The sequence below is a fragment of the Carcharhinus amblyrhynchos genome, chromosome 1, assembly GCF_965287045.1.
Source record: "Carcharhinus amblyrhynchos chromosome 1, sCarAmb.v2.hapA, whole genome shotgun sequence".
Lineage (NCBI taxonomy): Eukaryota > Metazoa > Chordata > Chondrichthyes > Carcharhiniformes > Carcharhinidae > Carcharhinus > Carcharhinus amblyrhynchos.
This window is the reverse complement of record NC_137324.1, coordinates 156,765,855-156,788,038: the sequence shown is the minus strand read 5'-3', so window position 1 is coordinate 156,788,038 and position 22,184 is coordinate 156,765,855. Positions and strand designations below refer to the sequence as shown.

Genomic DNA, 22,184 nt, shown 5'->3' with positions numbered 1-22,184 from the left:
GGGTTAAAAATAAGTGGTCGTTGATTTAAGACAGAGATGTGGAGAAATGTTTTCTTGTCAGACAGCTGTGAGTTGTTGGAACACTCTTAGGAACCCTAACCAGCAACTTTCAAACCAAACCTCAGAAACAGTCAGAACCTTGTGGAAATGAGTCGTAATGGAAGAAAATTGAAGAGAAAACTGGCAGAGCAGGAGAACAGACAAAAATTGTAAAGAGATGAAGGAGGGTAAAAATGCCAATTACAACAAGTACAGAAATTAAACAACCAGAGAGTAATTTTGCCTAAATTAGAAGAAGTGTAGAATAAAAATACAGCACCATTGTAAGTGCTGTACTAAGACAGAAAGCATGCAGAAAATGTAGAAACCTCTGTAAACTCCCCGGTTCTGAACTTTATATTCAGGGTACACAGTTAGCACAGGAGGAGCAGATCACAGAATCCAGCAGTGCAGATGGAGATCATTCGGCCCATCAAGTCTGCACCGACTACAATCCCACCCAGGCCCTATCCCCATACCTTAACCCTAGCTAGTCCCCCTAACATTAGAGTCAATCTAGCATGGCCAATCCACCTAACCCACACATCTTTGGAGTGTGAGAGGAAACCGGAGCACCCGGAGGAAACTCACACAGACACGAGGAGAATGTGCAGACTCCACACAGACAGTGACCCAAGCCGGGAATCGAACCTAGGTCCCTGGCGCTGTGAGGCAGCAGTGCTAACCACTGTGCCACCATGCCGGTGCAATCTCTTCCTGTCTGAGATCGTGTTGCTGATGCAGTATTACACTGGCTGGCTGATTAATGGTGTGAAACGTACACTGCTAAGGTTGAGCGCTACTGAGGAGGGCGGGAGGAGAGCGAGCGCTGACAAAAGGGAGACACAGCCTGGAATTCCCAACATGCTTCCTCAGGCACACTGCCTCTGTGAAGCTGTCTGATGGAGTTATGGAACCCATAAGAATATCAGGGGAAAGCTTTACCACGTGTCTGGGCAGCATACACAGACCATAGTCCACAGGCACACTGTTAATTTTACTCCAGGCCTGACTTTCACCCCGCCCTGGATTGAATTACAACTAAAACCTAAAGGCTGCCTTGCTAACCGGCCCCACCCGCCAACCAGTGAAGGCAAACAGGCCAACGTCAAACCCAGCCAACTGCTGATGAATTAATTTAAATTGGCTTCCTGATTGTTGGTGTGCCTGCTTCCGACTCACATCTGCTAACCGCAATATCACGCGTGTCCCAATGTCATCGTACCTGACAGATTTTCACATTGCTTTAACACGCTCCGGGGTCAGGCATACGCCTGCCCGAGCAACATAAATTTCTGACCCCTGTTATTTTAGCAAAGGGGATGAAGATCAATAAATAGCACCAAAAAGGTAAGAGTATTCATCAGCAAAGCAACACTTAATTCCCCAAAAGGTAAGAGCTTGGAGCTCCATGCCTCCCAGTACCTTTTGTTTTTGTCTCCTTGTTCCTTGGAATATTTTGCTCTCTCTGTTTCTCATGTTTCCTGCCATTTACCCTCCACATTATCAGTTCCCTCCCACAGTCCAAAGGTGTGTGGGTTAGGTTGATTGGCCATGCTAAATTGACCCTCGTTTTAGGGACTTAGTGGGGTAAATATGTGGGGTTGTGGGGATAGGGCCTGGATGGGATTGTTGTCAGTGCAGGCCCGATGGGCCAAATGGCATCCTTCTGCACTGCAGAAATTATTAATTATAAGTTAAAACTGTTTTTAACTATAGTGATTGTTCATAGAATCCTTGCAGTGCAGAAGAAGGCCATTCAACCTGACAAAGCATCTTACGCAGACCCACCCAGTAACCCCATGCATTTATCTCGCTAATCCCCCTAACCTACACATTTTGTTTATTTTGACAGATTTATGAGCTTTTAAAGAGATTTCCAAATGTTATTATAGGCCTCATGAGTTCTGTTTGTGGTGGATACTGGGAAAGTGGGTTGAGGAGTGAGGGGAGTTGAGGGGTATTAGGTATGAGATTTGCAGGAGCCTCACATTCATTTCCAGAACTGATCCAACGTCTCTGGGCCATTTAACATGACTGTCTTGGCATTGGCCTGTCTCCACCTTTCTGATTCCAGGCCATTCCCAACTCCGTTAAATGAAGATAATGTTGCTGGGCACTGCCAGGTAGAAAGCAGGATCGCAACAATGGGAAATCTAATCGTTATTAGGCAAAACACGGAGTCACCATAGCAGCACTGTCAACAGCCTCATGCCAATGCAGTGCCATCTTTCTATCCAAATAAGGCAGAGAAAGTGCCATTGAAAGGGGAGAAATAGAAGGAGGGGTAGGCCATTTGGTCCTTTGAGCCTGCTCTGCCATTCAGTGAGATCATGGCTGATCTTCTACTTCAGAGGGCAATATACCACTGCGGACCCTAGACTCCAGATGTTTAGGTGCCCAGTATGGTCAGCAGTGTTTCCATCAATCTGGCTCCCCACTTGGGAGTCAAACTGCACAGGTCAAGAAAGGGCCCAGGCCTCCCTCCCCTACCTCCTTTATATTGAAAAGAACATGTGCTATAGTGCCAAGAAGATGGATCTATGTGACAAGAGTTGAATTTGAAATTGAGTTCAAACCACATGCTCGTAGGAAGGATACAAACGAGACAACTAGGATGATATTACCATGCCCCTGAGTTGGCAATCAGGATAAGGGTTCAGCTTCTGACTGATGTCAGTGGTGATCCCACCATTCGGATTTGAAAAAAAAATCACCCACAGAATCTCTTCTCCAGAATTCTTTCCATTCGGATTGAGGGCAGCAGAAAGTTCACGTGAACAGCACTGAGCATCCTTCTTAAGAAGTCTGACTTGCTTCATTTTAGTGAGAAGCGTAGGAAAATGTACACTCCGTGTGTCCCACCCCATGCCTATTATTGCCAATATTTGAGAAGCAGCAGCACAGAGTTTTAGCTTTGAATATTAGAATCCCTACAGTGCAGAAGAAGGAGGCCATTCAGCCCATCGAGCCTGCACCGACAACAATCCCACCCAGGCCCAATCCCTTTAACCCCATACAATTTTCTGCTGGTCCCCCTGAGCTTTGCAGAGGGGGAGCAGTGGGTGTGTGTGTGTGTGTGTGTGTGAGAGGTAGGGGGTGGAAAAAGAATAGGCATAAGTGGTGGGGGGTATAGGTTTAACACCGAACTCAGCCTCAGTCCAAACTAATGACTGTTTACATCCACTTGTATCTATTAAGCCTCCCTCTGCGTACTACATTCAGGTCATCACTCTGAACCCACAAAGCAATTTATTTTTCCTGTTCCCTTCCCCTGCACTATTTTCTCTCTCTGTTCTGCTGAAGGCACATCCTTCCTCGGGTATGTCTCCCTCTCACGGTCTACGTAATTCACCGTGTTTGATGAGTGAACCTCAACAGAAACTATTCCACCGCAGAAGGCATCCCCGGAGATTAGCCCAAGTGTCGTTTCACCTGACATCCATGCGTGGAAACGTTGACTGATGTTTTGACCCCCCCTTCCCCACACCCTCCATAAAAGCTGTGGAACTAACCCTGAGGTTGCTGCTTCCTTGGGGGTATATTTTGATGGTGCGTGGTGGCATTCCTTAGGTTTTTCTTTGCCTTGCATGCAATCAAATTAGTGGGTTTTACCAGTGAAATCGTGAATGCAGATTGCTGAGCTGATAAACAACTTGGGAAGTCTATGCTGTGGTTTCTGTCATACCCGTAAGATGCCTAAGTGTAGGAATCAATTGAAAATACTGTGAGATTGTGGCTTGTCTGCTTTGCACGATGAGGAAGAAGAAGGAGGGACTGGCAGTGAGGAGGAGAAGGAGGGGGTGCTTGTTCATTTGGGAAGAGGCTTTTTAGGACCAACGCAGTGCAAGAAAACCACCTGTTTCATTTTTCACAAACCTCCCCCCCCCACCACACAAAAAAAATGACAAAAGAATGTGCTGTCAGGCAAACTGTTAGAATAAATTCATCAAAAAGGATAGTGAAATTGCTTTTTCCTCCCTTCCAGGGAGAGACAGTCATGGAATACAAGAATTAAACTATCCAGAATCAAACGGGGAGGGGGGGGGGGACACAAAATCCATAACTCTTTAATGCTGTCACTCTCTTTTTTCCCGTCAATGAAACAGAAGAAAAAAATAACAATCAGAATATCAACAGTGAAAGAGCTAAAGCAAAGAGGTCTGAATTGCAAAAGCTCTAGCCTAGGATGTGAAGCCTGTGCATCACCTCACTTTAGTATCCAGTTGCTATCCATTGCATTTCATGTCAGCTTGATTGATTCCACATCCTGACATTATTATTAGCGCTCGTTAGGCTCTGCAGCAAGCCAGCTAGTGCATCATCCGCCCTTATTTACATGTCAATGTGAAATCTAGCGTGAGGGTTTCTGATGCTCTGCATGTTGCTGGGCCCCCGATGCAGCCAAGGATTTAGCGTCGCAGAAGGATCCAGCCTTCCAATCCTCCCTGGGAGAGCCTGCACCAGCATCACGACACGAGCAGTCAACATATCAACACCACAAGCCTCGACATGTGTGATCTGTTTGCCTGAGCAATGAGGGGCGATGAGTAATACTGTTTATATCGAGAATGTCTGTCCAATCTGATGTAGAAATTATAACTGCTGCAACACATGAAGCAGCCTGATCTATTAGAGAGGGATGAGTGTTTTTCAGGGGGACGCTGAATGCAAAGCCCGGTCGGGGTCTCTCTGAAGCCTCAGAATGTCTGTCTGTAACATCCTGATCCACAAACCACATGGCTTCATATGAGTTACCCTGAAACAGCAAGTGGCCGTCATTCCACAGGTGGAACACAACACCAACACAGGGAACTTTATTATCTTGTAGAGAGAATACAATAATCAGAGTACAACTGTACTTGACTGTAATAAAACCTCAGGATTTGGGGCGCAGTCAAGACCCCGCCCCCTGCCCCCAACCAGGTCAAGTACACTGGCAAAATCTCATAGAAATATAATATCCCTACAGTGCAGAAGGAGGCCATTCAGCTCAGTGAGTCTGCACTGACTCTTTGATAGAGCATCATACCCAGGCCCTATCCCTGTAACCCCATGTATTTACCTCCTTAATCAAGACATCTTGAGACATTATGGATCAAATTAGCATGGCTAATCCACCTAACCCGCACCTCTTTGGACTGTGAGAGCACCTGGAGGAAACTCGCGCAGACAAAGGGAGAAGGTACAGAATTCACACAGTCACCCAAGGCTGGGATCGAACCCAGGTCCCTGGCGCTGTGAGGCAGCAGTGCTAACCACTGTGCCGCCATAGGAGTTATGATGAAGCAGTGCCCTCAAAGTTAAGTAATGGGGCTTGATCTTCAAATACCCACGGGGACAAGAATGTTTCCAAGGCTAGAAAAGTGTGGCACAATGGTTAGCACTGCTGTCTCACCGTGCCAGGGACCTGGGTTCGATTAGCTGTCGGGAGCAACTAGGGAAGCCATTACGTGATGAATAAAAGTAATGAAAAAAGATAGGGTGATTCAAACAGAGCAGGTCAATTAACTACTTCCTAACCAATTGGACGCGTGTCTGTCTGCAGTAGTGAAGCTGCTGAACCTCCGCTCTCCTGCTTGCACCATCCTACAAGATAACAGCAAGCCTTGCCGTGGCTATAGGCTGCCTTTGAGCACTGCAGTCCTTCCCTCCCTCCCTCCCCCCTCCCCTTCCTTCCCTCCCTCCCTCCCTCGTCCCTCTCTTCGTGCAGTATCTAGTTGCCAGCTAGCCTCTTGCCCAATTTGTGTCACATTGGCAATGCAAACTTGGCGCAGCTTTGGGATCCGGGAATGACGCAGGCACTGGGTTTCTAACTCCAGACTGAAATTCAAATCCAATGGTTTTCCAAAAGGTGGAATCACAGAATCCCTACGGTGCAGAAGGAGGCAGAGTATCTTACCCAGGCTCTCTTCACCCTGCTCCCCCCGCCAATCCTCACAACCCATTGGGCAGTGCATGGTAGAAAGGTGGAACAGAACAAAGGATGGGGTCCAGAGCTTGTCACCCTGGACCCTCCCAACCCTCCCCCTTTGCCATTTCACAGCCTAACTCCCGCCGTCTCTTGTTCGTATAAACCTGAAGCATTTGCAATTGTTTGCCATCCAATAGCGAGTTAGACAATTCCACATGACCTGGTTACAAAGTGCGGATTCTCTGGCAACTGACTGTTTTCTCTCTCTCTCTCACTCACTCCCTCCCCAGGGGAGGGTAATCTAAACACAAGATTCAGACAGCTGACATGATTTAAAGCAGTGTTTCTCACTGGTGGAGCAGTTGGAGGGAAAGAGGAGCAGTGCAGGCAACAGAGAAGAGGGAAAGAATGTCGGTGGTTAAGATCGAAGAGAGAGAGAGAGAGAGAGAGCAAAACGCACAAACAGAAAAGGGGCAGCAAAGCACGACATAAGCGAGGCCACAGAAACGGGTCGCAGGGAGACAAGGGTCGGTGATTAGGCACAATTAAACAAACGGCAGAGAAAAGGGGTGGAAGAAACGAGGAATTTCCATGGACAGAACAGCGAGAAAAAGAAACAAAAAAAAATGAACACAATGTCGCCAAGTGCTTCTACAGCCAATGAAACTGCATTTGGCAAGGCAATCCCTGATGTAGTATAAGAAAAACAAGTATCTTATATTTTTTAGAAGAATTCAGGGTGTTGGGGGAGGGGTACCGTCACCCTGAACAATAAATTCAGTGAAGCATGAGAGGCCATGATAGGGTTTGCCCTGAAAGAATTGAGAAACACTGATTTAAATTATCTCAGCTGTCTGAATCTTGTGATTAGATTATTGTCCTCTGGGAAGGAGAGGGAGGGAGGAACCAGGTAACTAAGACCTATCATTTTAACCCCATATCTGGAATATTACTGAAATCTTACCATCAAAGTTAGAGGGACCAATTGCTTGGACAAATCCTGGCTGATCGAGGCGGGTGGACAACATGGGTTTGTGTAAGATAGGTCATGTCCCGAGGAAACTTTTTGATTTTTGCAGACGGTATCGGTGGCACAGTGGTTAGCGCTGCTGCCTTACAGTGTCATTGACCCGGGTTCGATTCCCGGCTTGGGTCACTGACTGTGCAGAGTCTGTATGTTCTCCCCATGTCTGCGTGGGTTTCCTCCGGGTGTTCCAGTTTTCTTCCACAGTCCAAAAGACGTGCTCGTTATGTGCGTTGGCCATGCTAAATTCTCCCTCAGTGTCCCCGAACAGGTGCCAGAGTGGCGACTAGGGAATTTTCACAGTAACTTCATTGCAGTGTTAATGTAAGCCTATTTGTGACACCAGTAAATAAACTTTATTGGCAAGGTGAATAGTGGAGTATGTACTTCCAGAATGCAATCATAGAATGGTTCCAGCAGAGAAGGAGGCTACTCGGCCTATTGTATCCACGCTGGCTCACGGCAAATCATTCACTTCGTTCCTGTCCACCCCTTTTCCCCGTAACCCTACATGTTCTTTTTCTCTTCAAATAATCATCCAATTCTCGAAAGAAAGCTGTGATAGAATCTTCCATCGCCACGCTCTCAGGCAGTGCATTCCCGGTCCTAACCACTCGCTTTCTACAATCTTTCATTCAAGAGACTTATTAGCAAAAGTGGCGTTGTAACCTCACGATCTGGGCTGGTAATTAGTTGGGAGATGGGAGACAGGAAGATGGGATTAAAAAAGACAACGGACTCTGATTGGCGGGATGTGACAAGTGGTGTTCCCCGGAGATCTGTACAGGGGTCTGCCTCAGGTTTTATTAATGATCTGTATGAATGGAATGTTCTATATTGAGATCGGGCAGTGACGCCAAGTTAGCAGACGCAGTAAGTTGTGTGGATGTGAGGAGCAAGCTGCAAGGAGCCATGGCAGACTAAATAAACGGGCAAAACTGCAGCAGATGGGAGTTCAGTTATGGGTATGTGTCATTCACACTGGATCTAAGAAAGGCAAATCGGAACATTTTCAAAATAGCAAGAAACTAGGAACTGTGAGGGAGCAAAGAAATGTGAGTGTCTAGACATGCAAATCACTGAAATCCAGTCCACAGATTCAAAAAGCAGTCAAAAAGGCCAATATGGTGAGGTGATGGCCAAGTGGTATTATCACTAGATCCAGCAACTCAGCTCATGTTCCAGGGACCCGGGTTCGAAACCTGCCATGTCAGCTAGTGGAATTTTAATTCAATAAAAAAATCTGGAATTAAGAGTCAACTGATGTCCGTGAAACCATTGCTGGAAAAACCCATCTGGGTCCTTTAAAGAAGGAAATCTGCTGGCCTACATGTGCCTCCAGAGCCACAGCAATGTGGTTGATTCTCAACTCCCCTCCAAAGGCAACCAGAGATGGGCAATAAATGCTGGCGATGCCTATAGCCCAATGAATGAATTTTTTAAAAATTGGACTTTATCTTAAGAGAGATGAAATAGAAGGATGATGAGGCGATGCTTCATTACACAGGGCTTTGATTAGTCTACATTGTTTCAATGTGTTTTCAATTTCAGGCACTGCATCTCAGGTAAGATATATTGGCCTTGGAAACAGTAATCTGCGGACTCACCTGAATTATATCAGAGCTTAAAGGGAGGGCATAGTGTATAATCTTGGCTGTAGTCCTATATAGTTAGATGATAAGGGGTGATATTAGCCAATATAAAACGAAAAACACATTCAATACTGTAGATATTGAAATGGGCTCCAACAATGTAGCTTTGCAAGTGGCCTCTTGTGAGGAAACAGTCAGCTTCTACCAACTGATCGACCCTGCATCCAGGATAGCCCAGTTTATTCTGGAAACCCAACACAGAGACGAGCACCACCTGGATGTTCCCCTCCAAGCCATTCACCATCCTGACTTGGAAATATATTGCCGTTCCTTCACTGTCGCTGGTTCAAAATCCTGGAACTTCCTTCCGAGCAGCACTGTGGATCTACCTGCACCACATGGATGGCAGTGGTTCAGAAAGGCAGATCAACACCGTTTTTTGAAGGGCAGTCAATGCTGGCTTAGCCAGCGCCACCGACATCCCCTTCAAATGAATAAAAATAATCTGGGGGAGAGGGGACAAGGTTAGTAATTGCTGCCTGCCATTAATTGTCCTTGAACTGAGTGGCTTGCTTGTCCATTTCTGAGGATAGTTAAGAGTCAACCACATTGCTGTGGCTCTGGAGGTACGTGTAGGCCAGGCCAGGTAAAGGATGGCAGATTTCCTTCGCTAAAGGGCATTAGTAAGCAAGATGGGATTGGTGATAGTTTCATGGTCACCAATATAAAGACTAGCTTTCAATTCCAAATGTACTAATCAAGTTAAAATTCTACCAAGTGCCAATGGTGGATTCAAACCTGTGCCCTGAGCATTAGCCTGGGCCCCTGGATTAGTAGGCCAATGACATTGCCACGACACCATTTGCCTCTCCAGATGTTAGCTCCCAAAGCCCCTAAGCCTGCCCCACCCTGCCATTAGTTTAAGTCCCTTCAAATCTCTCCCATGGAATTAATGTCATACAGATTTATTTAACTGGACTACTTATTCCATTTTTTCACCAGTTTTTTTGTGCTGCCAGTGTGCTCGCTGTCTGTAATTTTCAGCAAGGCCCATGACATGTAATTTATGATCATTATTACAAGTTTACTGAGAAATAAGTTGCAGTTCATTACAGAATACATTTCAGCTTTCTAATGTACTCACAGTCATTGATCATTTTCTGCAGGTGACATGGAAATCTGGAGCTTGTTTGTTTCTGATGTTACATGAGGTATTAAAAACCGTCTAATTTAGTAGAATAAAAAAGCACTTTGTCCTTAAAATCCATGTTGTTTGATTTTCACAATATGTCAAGAATCCTCACTTCATGTGGCAGAAATTGGAAGTCATTCACTATCAGGTTCAGAGCCAAACATGATAGGGTTCATTGTGCCTGATTGTGAGCCTTAACCACGGTGGTATTGTGGTTAGCATTGCTGCCTCACAGTGCCAGGGCCTTGGGCTCATTTCCTGATGGGTCATTATCAATGTGGAGCCTGCACATTCTCCTTGTATCTGCATGGGTTTCCTCCAGGTGCTTTGGTTTCCTCCCACAGTGCGAAAGACGTGCTGGTTTGGTGTATTGGCCACACCAAATTTTCCCGCCGTGTACCCGAACAGGTGCCGGAGTGTGGCGACCAGGGGATTTTCACAGTAACTTCACTGCAGTGTTAATATAAGTCTACTTGTAACACGAATAAATAAAGCTTAAACTAATGGACAAATGAGGTGAAAGTGGCTATTTTCAGGAGCATGTATGAAAATCCTGCTGCCACTAACCATTTTCCCTGCCACCAAAATATTTTACGAACCCTCAGGAAACTCCTGGCTAGCCAAAACCAGAGTGCTGATTTTCCCTCGAGAATGGCTGTGTGAGAGATTAAAATACTGGCTGTGTGGCACAAGGTCCATTGGGTGACGGTCGAAGGGAAATGCGAAAGATCACCTCACTCAGGCCAGATCCCAAAACCATTTAAACCAGCAAGATGATGCCAGTTTTCAGTCAGGGTAACTGGCACCAGGAATCAGAAGGTGTGGAGAACTTCCTCACCTGAACAAAAGTGCTCCTCCGGGATCCACAAAGGAACTCCCTCGCCACAACTTCATTCTTGTCTTCCTTCAGCATGATCCCCTGCATCCTGCTCCCCTGATCAGTTTACACTAGGCCTACTGGGTTGTCGCTGGGGAGCGGGGGAGGGGTTAGCTAGGAGGGTGGGGAGGTGACGACACAACTCATTGTGCTCATCCTACTCTTGCCCGCCAGCCTCATAATTACCATCCTCCTCACTGTTTAATGCACAGCGAGATAGAGTTAGCCATAGAATCATAGAATCTCTACAGTGCAGGAGGAGGCAATTCAGCCCATTGAGTCTGCACCAACCACAATCCCACCCAGGCTCTATCCCCATAACCTTACATACTTACCCTGCAAATCCCCCTGACACTAAAGATCGATTTATCATGGCCAATCAACCTAACCCACACATCTTTGTGGAGGAAACTGGAGCACCCGGAGGAAACCCGCACACACATGGGCAGAATGCACAAACTCTACACAGCCCAAGGCCAGAATTGAACCTGGGTCTGTGGCACTGTGAGGCAGCAGAGCTAACCACTGTGCCACCATGCCGCTCATCTAGCCAATTAGATAGAATTCTTCGAACAGAAATTCCAGGACAGAAATTCAGACTAAGGTTGAGATGATGATGTCACTTTAACCCTGCTGGCTCCGTGGGTTAATTCCCGCTTTAGCTCCCTCCGGATATCTGTCACAGTGCGGGATATCTACTCCAAGCACAAAATGGAGCTGGTTGCCTTCACCGATCCTTGCAGTGTTGCTCAGATCGAGAGCACTTTGTCCTCAAAATCCATTTTGTTCGATTTTCACAATATGTCAAGAATCCTCACTTCATGTGGCAGAAATTGGAAGTCATTCACTATCGGGTTCAGAACCGAACATGATAGGGTTCATTGTGCCTGAATTGTTGGTGACCAGAGGATTGAAATTTATGATAATTGGCAAAGGAAGTGGAGTGAAGATGAGAATTTTTTTATTAGGTATCAGTTTGTTATGATCTGGAATGAGTTGCCTGCAAGGGTGATGAACACAGCTTCAAATGTAACTTTCGAAAGGAGACTGGTCTGTGATTTAGATATAAACATAGAGTATTACTGCAGGTGTTAGATCGGTTATTACTACAACAATTAATACAGGATATCACTACAGCTGTTAACATGGGGCATTGCTACAGACTTTAGCATAGGGTTGGAGCCAGTTAGCTCTGTTGGCTAGATTGTATTGCATGGCTCAGAATAACAATGCTAAAACATGCATTCTATTCCCAATATGGCTAAGGTAGACTTTTCTCCTCCTCACTCTGGCCCCAGCCACTGGAAGCCAACGGCAAACTACCGTTGACAAAAACTGCCAAGAAAACCACTCAGGATGAAGTGGCAGCAGACAATGAACCAAGGACTTGCCCAGGGTAGAATCTTGACAGAACAGAAAGAAGCCATCTGGAGTCCGTACTGACCTCCAAAAAGAGCACCCACCCGGGCCCTCCATCCCATCCTCACAATTCTGTGCATTCACCATGACCAATTCACCCAACTTACAAATCTTTGGACACCATGGGGCGATTTAGCATGGCCAGTCCACCTATAACCTGATCATCTTTGGATCATGGGAGGAAACACCCAAAGGAAACCCAGGCAGACATGGGGAGAATATGCAAACTCCACACAGACAGTCACCCAAGACCGGAATCAAACCCAGGTCCCTGGCGCTGTGAGACAACAGTGCTAGCCACTGTCCCACTGTGCTGCCCAATGGGGAAGAAATAAATAACAAAGAGTATTACTGGAGACATCATCAGATATATGACAAATACACACAATACCTTGCATTTATACAGCACCTCTGACAAAGTAAAACATCCCAAAGTGCTTCACTGGAATGTCATCAAACAAAATTTGACACGGAGTCATATAAGGGGATATTGGGAAAGGTGAGTCAATGAAGTAGGTTTTAAGAGTGACTTCAAGGAGGAGAGGGAGTTGGAGATATTGCAGCAGAGAATTCCACTGCCTGGGACCCAGGTAGCTTAAAACCTGGGCATCAATATTGGAGCGATGGAGATCAAGGATACACAAGAGGCCTGAATTGAAGGAACACAGAAATCTGGATGTGTGTAGGAATGGAATGGCCAAGGGATTTTAAACTAGAATGAGAACTTTAAAATCAAGGCGTTGCTGGACTGGGGATTAGTGTAGGTCAGTATGCACAGAATTGGGGGGGAGGGGTGAGCTGGGTGTATAATGGATGAACAGGACTTGATGTGAGTGAGGATGCAAGTGGCAACGTTTTGGATGAGTTCAGGTTTGTGCAAGGTGGAAGAATGAAGTTGGTGAGAAGAACATTTCAATAGTCAGGTTTAGAGATAAGAAAGCAATTCAGCACCAGATAAAGTTAAAGTTAATTTATTAGTCACAAGTAGGCTTACATTAACACTGCAATAAAGTTACTGTGAAAATCCCCTAATCGCCACACTTCAGTGCCTGTTTGGATACACTGAGGGAGAATTTAGCATGGCCAATGCATCTAACCTACATGTCTTTGGACTACAGGAGGAAACCGGGGCACCCGGAGATGAACTGAGACAGGGACAAAGCCAGGTAATGTTATGGCGGGGAAAGTCTATCCCATTCTACAGGTGATGGACTGTGTTCAAATGCACATCTAAGGCTCAAACCGGACAGCCTGACTCAGACTCACCCATGATGTGGAGATGCTGGCATTGGACTGGGGTAAACACAATAAGAAGTCTCACAACGCCAGGTTAAAGTCCAAGAGATTCATGATGTGGAGATGCTGGCGTGGAGACAGAGCCCCGAAAGCTGGTGACATTTGCTACCAAATAAACCTGTTGGACTTTAACCTGGTGTTGTGAGACTTCTTACTGTGTCAGACTGGGCCACCAGAGAGAGCGGGATGGAGTTGGTAGTTTGCAGACGCAGGGTTTTATTGCAGGCATTAGAACTGGGCATTACTGTAAACATTATTCCAAAAAGTAACGTCACCATAAACAGTGTTCTGGCAAGCTATCAAGGTAGGATTTTAATTCTGGGAATTAGGTTTCATAGGCCAAGTATGTCTGAAAGTCCTCCAATCTGGTACTGGGTTTAGTTGATTAGCTGTACAGATGAAAGCTGTAATGACTGGTTTAGGTCTCAATGCCGAAATTGGGTGGGATAAACACTTAGGAATATAGAGATTTTCTTTAAGAATGTTTGAAAGATTTGTTGTTGTGGAGGTAGGAGTACCAGGGGTGCTCCTGCAATGCCACGGTATCCCAATCACCCCATGTCTTCAGGAGAGACTGGAGTCATACCTAACACAAAGGTAGATGGTTGTGGTTGTTGGTGGCCAATCATCTTCAGCTGCATTATCATGAAGATGAAGCCTTGCCCTCCTGCAGCAAGATCGGGGCACCCTTCAGGTTTGAGCTCATCAGCAAAAGTAACATTCGGCTGGTCACAAAAACATCAGCCAGTGATCATCTGCAACAAGGGAGAATCTAACTATCTCGCCTTGACATTCAATGGCATTGCCATCACTGAATCCCACACTGACAATATCCTGGAGAGTTATCATTGACCAGAAACTGAACTTGACTCGTCGTATAAATACTGTGACTACAAGAGCAGGTCAGAGACTGGGAATCCTGTGTAACTCACCTCCCAGCTCCCCAAAGCCTGTTCACCACCTGAAAGGCACAAGACAGAAGTGTGATGGAATACGTTCCACTTGTCTGGATGGGTCAAACTCCGACAACACTCAAGAATCACAACACCAGCCAGGGCACGTGGGGCAGCACAGTAGCACAGTGGTTAGCACTGCTGCCTCACAGCTCCAGGGACCTGGGTTCAGTTCCTGTCTTGGGTCACTGTCTGTGTGCAGTCTTCGCATTCTCCCTGTATCTGCGTGTGTTTCCTCCAGGTGCTCTGGTTTCCTCCCACAGTCCACAGATGTGCAGGTTAGGTTGATTGGCTATGCTAAGTTGCCTCTTTGTGTCACGGGGATTACTGGGGTAATTATGTGGGGTTATGGGGAGAAGGCCTGGGTTTTTGTCGGTGCAGACTTGATTGGCCTCTTTCTGCACTGCAGGGTTTCCATGATTCTATGACAAAACAGCCTGTGTGATCGGCACACCATGCACCAACTTAAGCATTCACTCCCTCCACCAACGCTGCACAGTGGCCGCAGTGTATGCCTTATAATAAGATGCACTGTAGCTACCTGCTAGGTATCTTTCAACAGCATCTTCCAAACCTGCAGTTCTACCACCTAGATGGACAAAGGTAACTGAAGCATGGGAACACCTGCATCTACATGTTCCCCTCCAAGTCACACACTATTCTCAAGTGGAACTACATCACTGCTCCTTCCTGGGTCAAAGTCCTGGAGCTTGTCAAATCTAACAGCACTGTGGGCTTAACTACACTACATGGGCTGTAGCGTTTCAAGAAGGTGGCCCAATACCACCTTCGCAAGGGCAAATAGGGATGGGCAATGAACACTGGCAATGCCAGCAATGTCCACATTGGTCCAATATTCAATTTCATTAAAATGTGTGTACTGCCCGCAGAGGAGCAACAAGCATAGGCAACTTGTCCAAATAATGATGGTGACATCCTAGTCCCAATCCCAGTCTAGCCCAGCGCCTCCCAGTTAACTGCATGTGGAATGGGTCAGGCCCTGGAAAGTAGACCTGAAGGCACAGGGACATCACAATGTATGCAAGGCCCAGGAAGTCAGGGGGACCCGTCTGAAATTTATATTACAAAAATGTTCAGAACAATTGAACAAACTGTGTAGGGTTCCACAAATTCCATGGATTTCAGGCATTCCGGGAGGTGTAGCCCATGGAACTCATTCAGGCTTGAGCATGGGGTACGGATGGACCACTATTCAAAAGCTGCTGATGCTGGTGAATGTGGTGGGATCAGCAAATGTAACATTTTGTAGTTGGACTTCTGCCAGGTGGACTGCAGAGCCAGGGTGTGGAACATCCACACTACTGAAAAGTCTGCTGCCTCTAGAATCATAGAATCCCTGCAGTACAGAAGGAGGCTATTCAGCCCATTGAGTCTGTACCAACCACAGTCCCAACCAAGCCCTATTCCCGTAAACCTCATTTACTCTGCTAATCCCCCTGACATTAGGGTCAATTTATCGTGACCAATCAACCTAACCCACACATCTTTGGACTGTGAGAGAAAACCAGAGCACCCGGAGGAAACCCATACAGACACGTGCAAACCCCACACAGACAGTGACCCAGGGCTGGAATTGAACCCGGGTCCTTAGTCCTGTGAGGCAGCAGTGCTAACCACTGTGCCATCATGCTGCCCACTTCTAGTTGTTTAAAAATGCCACCTTCCTCAGGGCCAGGTGAATGTAGTCAGTGTCTGCAACATCTCACATTGATGTTAGTATGTTGTAGTGTACATACATCGGTTTGATTCCTTGAGGTCTTTTAATTTTTAATTGGTCTGATTCAATGCTGAACACCTGTTGCATACCTGTTCTCTATGTCGCTAATATGATAATGAAGGACAATGTCACTTCATAATGTCTCCTTGATTTGGTTAGTACCCATTCAGCTTTGGGGAAGGAATTCTTGGTACTTGGTGAAGGTACTGACTGAAGGCCGCAATGAGAATAAAACTGGGAGGAGGCCCAATGGGTGGTATCTCCACTCAAATATCCACCTGTGTTGACTTGTCTTATGCCTGAAAAGCAGTGTAATTGTGGACATTGGGAAGACTACAGCTAGCTGTGAGAAAAGCAGACTGAAATATTTGTAGAAATTTTGCACTCTTGATTTTCCTTTCCTTCTGGGATTCATGTGTGAATTTGAAGGTGACTAGAACACATTCTGCTAACAATCTTACAATACAGCATGCATCACATTCACTTAGTGTTTGCCTCTGTCACTCGTTAGAGATTTTTCATGCATTACATCTGTATGCCTGGAATCCCATATCTGTTTATTCACTATCTTCAGAGAATGTCATAAAACGAAGGAGATAGTCATCAACTTCAGGAAGTGTAGTGGAGACCATGGCCCATCTACATTAACAGAAAAATGGTTAGGAACTTCAGGTTTTCTAGGTGTCCAGATCACAAACAACCTGCTTTGGTCCCTCCACACCAACACTATAATTAAGAAAGCCCACCAATCTCTCTAATTTCTCAGAAGGCGAAGGAAATTTGGTATGTCTGCTATGACTCTCATCAACTTCTGGATGCACCATAGAAAGCATTCTTTCTGGTTGTATCACAGCTTGGTATGGCTCCTGCTCCGTCCAAGACTGCAAGAAACTACAAAGGGTTGTGAATGAAGCCCAATCCATCATGCAAACCGGCCTCCCATCCATTGACTCCGTCCACACTTCCTGCTGGTTTGGAAAAACAGCCAGCATAATTAAGGACCTCACGCACCCCAGACATACTCTCTTCCACCTTCTTCCATCAGGAAAAAGATACAAATGTCTAAGATCGCGTACCAACCGACTTAAGAACAGCTTCTTCCCTGCTACTATCAGACTTTTGAATGGACCTACCTTATATTAAACTGATCTTTCTCTACAATCTAGCTATGACTGTAATACTATATTCTGCACTCTTTCCTTTCCTTCTCCCCTATCTACTCTATGAATGGTGTGCTTTATCTGTACAGCATGAAAGAAACAATACTTTTCACTGTACATTAATATATGTGACAATAATAAATCAAATTAAATCAAAGAATGACTGAAGTGTAATCGAATGCACCTTATTATATTTACTGCCAAAAAAGATACTGGGTTATGGGGAGAGAGCCTGGCAGTAGAATTCATCTTGAAGTGTTCTAGCACAGAGCCAGCACACAGATATGATGGATCAAATCGCCTCCTTCTGCACTGTAAGTGTTGGTGGTCTTTGCGATATAAAGTATGATATTGCAGCTCAGTTTTTAGGCTGGTGCACTTGAGGCGGATGTTCGAGAATAATTTGCTTTTGCCTTGGGTAGTCGTGGGGAATTGCCTCCATTAGAATTCCCCCTTTTAACTTTGGAAATGCTTGGAACCCCACTGCACAACTCTTAACACCCAAATCTCCCATTGTCCACTACCCCACGCCTCCCCTATCCTCCTCCCTTCCTTGAGACCTCCAAAATTTCCCTCTGAACGCGGTTCCAACTTTTCCGCTCCACTGCAGCTTCCAGTGCTGCAGGAACTAGAGAATTGCTAGCCTATCAGCAGTACTCTAAGGTAGGGCTTCCAACCAGTGAGGAGCAGAAGTCCCATCTCCAGCCAACTAATGGAGGAAGAATAGAGCTAACGTTGTGAGTCAGCCTCGAAGAGTTACCTCTGTTCTCTCCCCATAGATGCCGTCAGACCTGTTGAGAATCTCCTGCATTTTCTCTTTTTGTTTCAGATTCCAGCATCCGCAGTGTTTTAGTTATAGGGATGTACAGCATGGAAACAGGCCCTTCGGCCCAACTTGTCCATGCCCCCCTTTATATAGCCAATAAACATCCGTTGAGAGTGCAAAATGGCTGCGGGGCAGGCAGTGTGGGCAGCAACGTGTTCCTCACCGACTCTTTGGTGGAGGACAAGAATCCCCCACCATCCTAAAAATCCTGGCTCTTATTGCAGCCAGCAATATGGAATTGATAATATTTATTCTGTTGCAGAGCTATTAGTTACACAAACTAAAGGGTAATATGTGAAAGACTTTGAGCGCACTATGTATTGCAGACTTACATATCTAGATAGTGCAAATAATAAGCATCTGATTTCACCGTTGTGTGACCTGTATTAATCCCTTTACGATAAAGAATCTGTAGCTGTGCTAGTGGTGATCAGGAAACTATCAGGGGTTTTTTTAACGCTTGGACTAATAGGGTTATATTTATGGAACGAACATCCCAGAATTCCCACCATAGTACAAGCAGCATCAAATAGTCAGCTAATGCCGGAAAGATGTAACAAAACGTGGACACGAGTGAGTAGATCAGGCTTCAAACTGTGAGATCCTCATTTTGCCGCAGAGCTTTAATTGTATGCTGTTCCCTGGTTACACTTCTTAGTCTTTGAGAAATTGTAAAGGCAAATCATTCTCAGCATATTTACTTATTTAACATAAAATACAAAAAGTGTCCTCCGAAAGCAAAGCCTGGAGCTAGTTTGGTTCAGAGAGTCAGTTTTCATCAGGACCCCCTGATGGTGAAATCAATGAATCTTAAAAAAAAAACCCAACACACACGCCATTTAATAGAAGGCCAACTAAACCATCGCACAGTCAGATGATCAAAAGTATGCATACATTTACACCACCTAAGTGTGAAAGGACAGAAAAAAGGGAAATAGTTGTGCTGAAAAAGCATCCACCTCGCCAACATTAAAAATCAATTTTCTCCTCTCACTTACCGGACCATGGCTTGGCAGCGTTCCATAAGGTATTGTCTGGGGCAGCAGTCCTTTCTGCTTCATTAACAGCAAGCGCTTCTGTTCCTCGCTAATATGAGAAGCCTGAGGTTGAACATGTGGCTGCTGTTGCGGCAAGTAGGGCATCATGGGAGCTTTGTTCTGATTAACCATTGGCGGGGTCATTCTCTGGCCCACAGGCTCGATATTATAATGAGACAGTGGCTTAGTGTTAGCGTACGAAAGCATGGGCTGTTTGTTCACAGAAGTCTGCCCCATAGTATTTGGCTGTTGATTCATTATGTTCATGTGGTTTTGTGAGAGGTAGTTATTCACGGCCTTCTGAGGGTTGTTTGTCATAGTAGGCACCATAGGCTTTTGGTTATTAAAGGCCTGTGGGTACATCATCGGGCTATTTGGTTTGTCTGTATTAAAGGGGCCTCCAAAGGGACTGTGTGGCGGAGCAGCAGGTGACCAGCTCGGTGTCTGGTTTGGCTGCTGTGGCTGCGTGTGCTGCTGCTTCTGCTGTAACAGCATGGCTCTCTGTTGCTGCTGAGCGGCCATTTGTTTCAACTGTTCAGCTCGGGAAAGATCGGAGCCAGCTGATGGCAAAGATCCCGGCCCAGGCCCCGGACCTGGACCCTGTCCTGAGCCTGACCCCGAGGACGTCGTCATCAAGAAGCCATTCCCAGACCTCGTATGTGCTTGACTTTGATTTGGGGTTTGCTGCTGGGGTTGGCTGGCTGAAGTCACTGGCGAAGTGGCGGGAGCGGAAAGCGAGGAGATGCTTGACACAGAGGACACACTGGAAACTGTGGAGACATTAGAAAATGGAGGGCCCGATGAAGATGGTCTAACCTGCGGAGATCCCATCGACATCTGATTAAAAGGAGACTGGCACATCTCACTCTTTATGTTGGTGGTATCTGGTGGGACTGGGGTCTGTGATGTGGGTCTGATAACCTCCATCTCCTTTTTATCATCAAAATCTTCATTAAACAGATCATGCATATCATCTTCTGGAACTGTACTTGTTAGCTCATCAATTAACTCCTGCCATTCTTGCTCATTAAGATTGATATCTGAGAACAGTTTATTCTGATGGAGGAGGGAAGCGTCCGATGAGTCCATATAACTTGGATCATCAATTGGCTCTTGCTTAAGCTCCTTGGTTAATATTAAGTTGAAGTCGTCATCGTCTCTGGTGCCATTGGCCTGTAGATTCACCCTGGGAAGCCTGCCCTCTTTGCTTATGTCGTCAAAGCCTGTTGAATTATTTCCACTGGTTGGTATTGGGAGCGATGACTTTATGTCAATTTGATGCAGAGGAGAGACTGAAGGCATGGGGATCTTATTAGACAGGGTGTTGCTCTGGTCTAACCCAGGTCCCTCTTTCCGCACTCGCTTGTTACTTGGGGAGAAGCTGCTGTCGGAAACTCCATTTTGCAGATCTCCATTAAGTGGCGAGCGGGCGCCTTCAAGCTTCCTCTTTACGGTTTCTTGAAGCTTTAGGAAGAACATAAAGAAAAGTAATTATAAAGGCTGTCATCTTGACACATTAAGAACAAAAATATACAAATCTGTGATCAGCAAGATACAGCTGAACCTCATTACTACAAATTTCTGTCAAATGGAAAAACATTTTAATCTTGTTAAGACTTTATGTTGTTTGCCCTGACTCAATTGAATATTCAACCAAGAACATAAGAACATAAGAAATAGGAGCAGGAGTCGGCCATCTAGCCCTTCGAGCCTGCCCCGCCATTCAATAAGATCATGGCTGATCTGTCGTGGCTCAGTTCCACATTCCCGCCTTCTCCCCATAACCCTTAATCCCCTTGCCTATCAAAAACCCATCAACCCGCTTCTTAAAAATATTTAGCGAGGCAGCCTCCACCACTTCAACGGGCAGAGAATTCCAGAGATTCACCACCCTTTGAGTGAGGCTTCTTTGTAATGAGACAGGGGGATGTTACCTCTCTCGTCAGGGTTGAGTTCAGTGCTTTAGGACTCTGTAAGTTCCTTGTTACCTAGCTCAGCCCAAGCTCTTTTCCCTTTAGGAATAGTGGGGAAATGGTGGAAGGATTCCCGATACCCGTTGAACGGAGTTATGAATGCTGCGTCTGTGGCCAACAAGTCCTGGTGTTGGACTCGAAGTGGAGATGCCGGCATTGGGCTGGGGTAAACACAGTAAGAAGTCTCACAATACCAGGTTAAAGTCCAACAGATTCGTTTGATACTAAATGCCACAAGCTTTCCACTCACCCGATGAAGAAACAGCGTTCCGAAAGCTTGTGGCGTTTACTATCAAATAATCCTGTTAGACTTTAACCTAGTGTTGTGAGACTTCTTCCTGTATTTGGACTTGAACACAGAGGTTCTGGTCCAGAGGGAGGGATGATACCCCCTGTGCCACAAGGGCTCCTGCTTTGTTTATTAAGTCTGCATCATGGACAACTGGTGCTTTCTGGCTCATTAACAAAGTGCCAGAGTAAAAGAAGAGAAAGCTGGATATACAATAGTGGGAATATCACCAAAAGAACTAGTGAAGGGATTCAGAGGAGGAAGAAGACCAAGACTGAGCATATGGCATTAGTTTGAAGATCAGCCTTGATCTCATTAAGTGGTGAAGCAGGCTCAAGGGGCTAACTCTTGTTCCTATGTAGGTCAGTAGTCAAAGCCCCACTGAAGGCCTCAGCTGAAATTAAGGTATTCAAAATCTAAAGAGGGGCAATTTTCAGACCATGTTCGCCATCGGAGAGAACGGCAATGTGGGCTGAAAATCCGGAGAGAATTGGAAAACGCGATTCTGAAAGATCGTGTTCTACAGTTTTCCCAGCCTCTGACGTCGCAAGGTTCACACCCTCAAAGAGTCAGAACCTCGTTTAAATATACTTTATCAAGCTCTCATATTTTCCCCCCTCACCGTATTTTTAAACCTTGCCGATGTGATACCATGTCAGTAAGCTTTACAATAGGTCCACCCGGGCGTGAGCATGTTGAGGGATCTCCCTTAGGGCACAAAGATGAATATAGCTCCTGGGGGAGAGGGATATGCTGGGCACTGGCCATTGGCACAGGTTGTCCCAGGTGGACCCTAGTGGGAGCTTCATGGGGATGTGGATGCCACGTGTATTGTTTTCTATTCATACATTGGTG

General features: G+C 45.9%; 1 protein-coding gene across 3 annotated transcripts in view; it reads right to left on the bottom strand.

Annotated features, from left to right (window-relative positions):
* maml3 (mastermind-like transcriptional coactivator 3) overlaps positions 1-22,184 on the bottom strand; it is a 487,731-nt gene that overhangs the window by 178,756 nt on the left and 286,791 nt on the right. For all 3 annotated transcript variants that reach the window (XM_080194249.1, XM_080194230.1, XM_080194240.1), the window contains exon 2: positions 19,029-20,531. In XM_080194249.1, the coding sequence (XP_080050375.1) occupies positions 19,029-20,531 (1,503 nt within the window). The remainder of the gene's footprint in view (positions 1-19,028; positions 20,532-22,184) is intronic.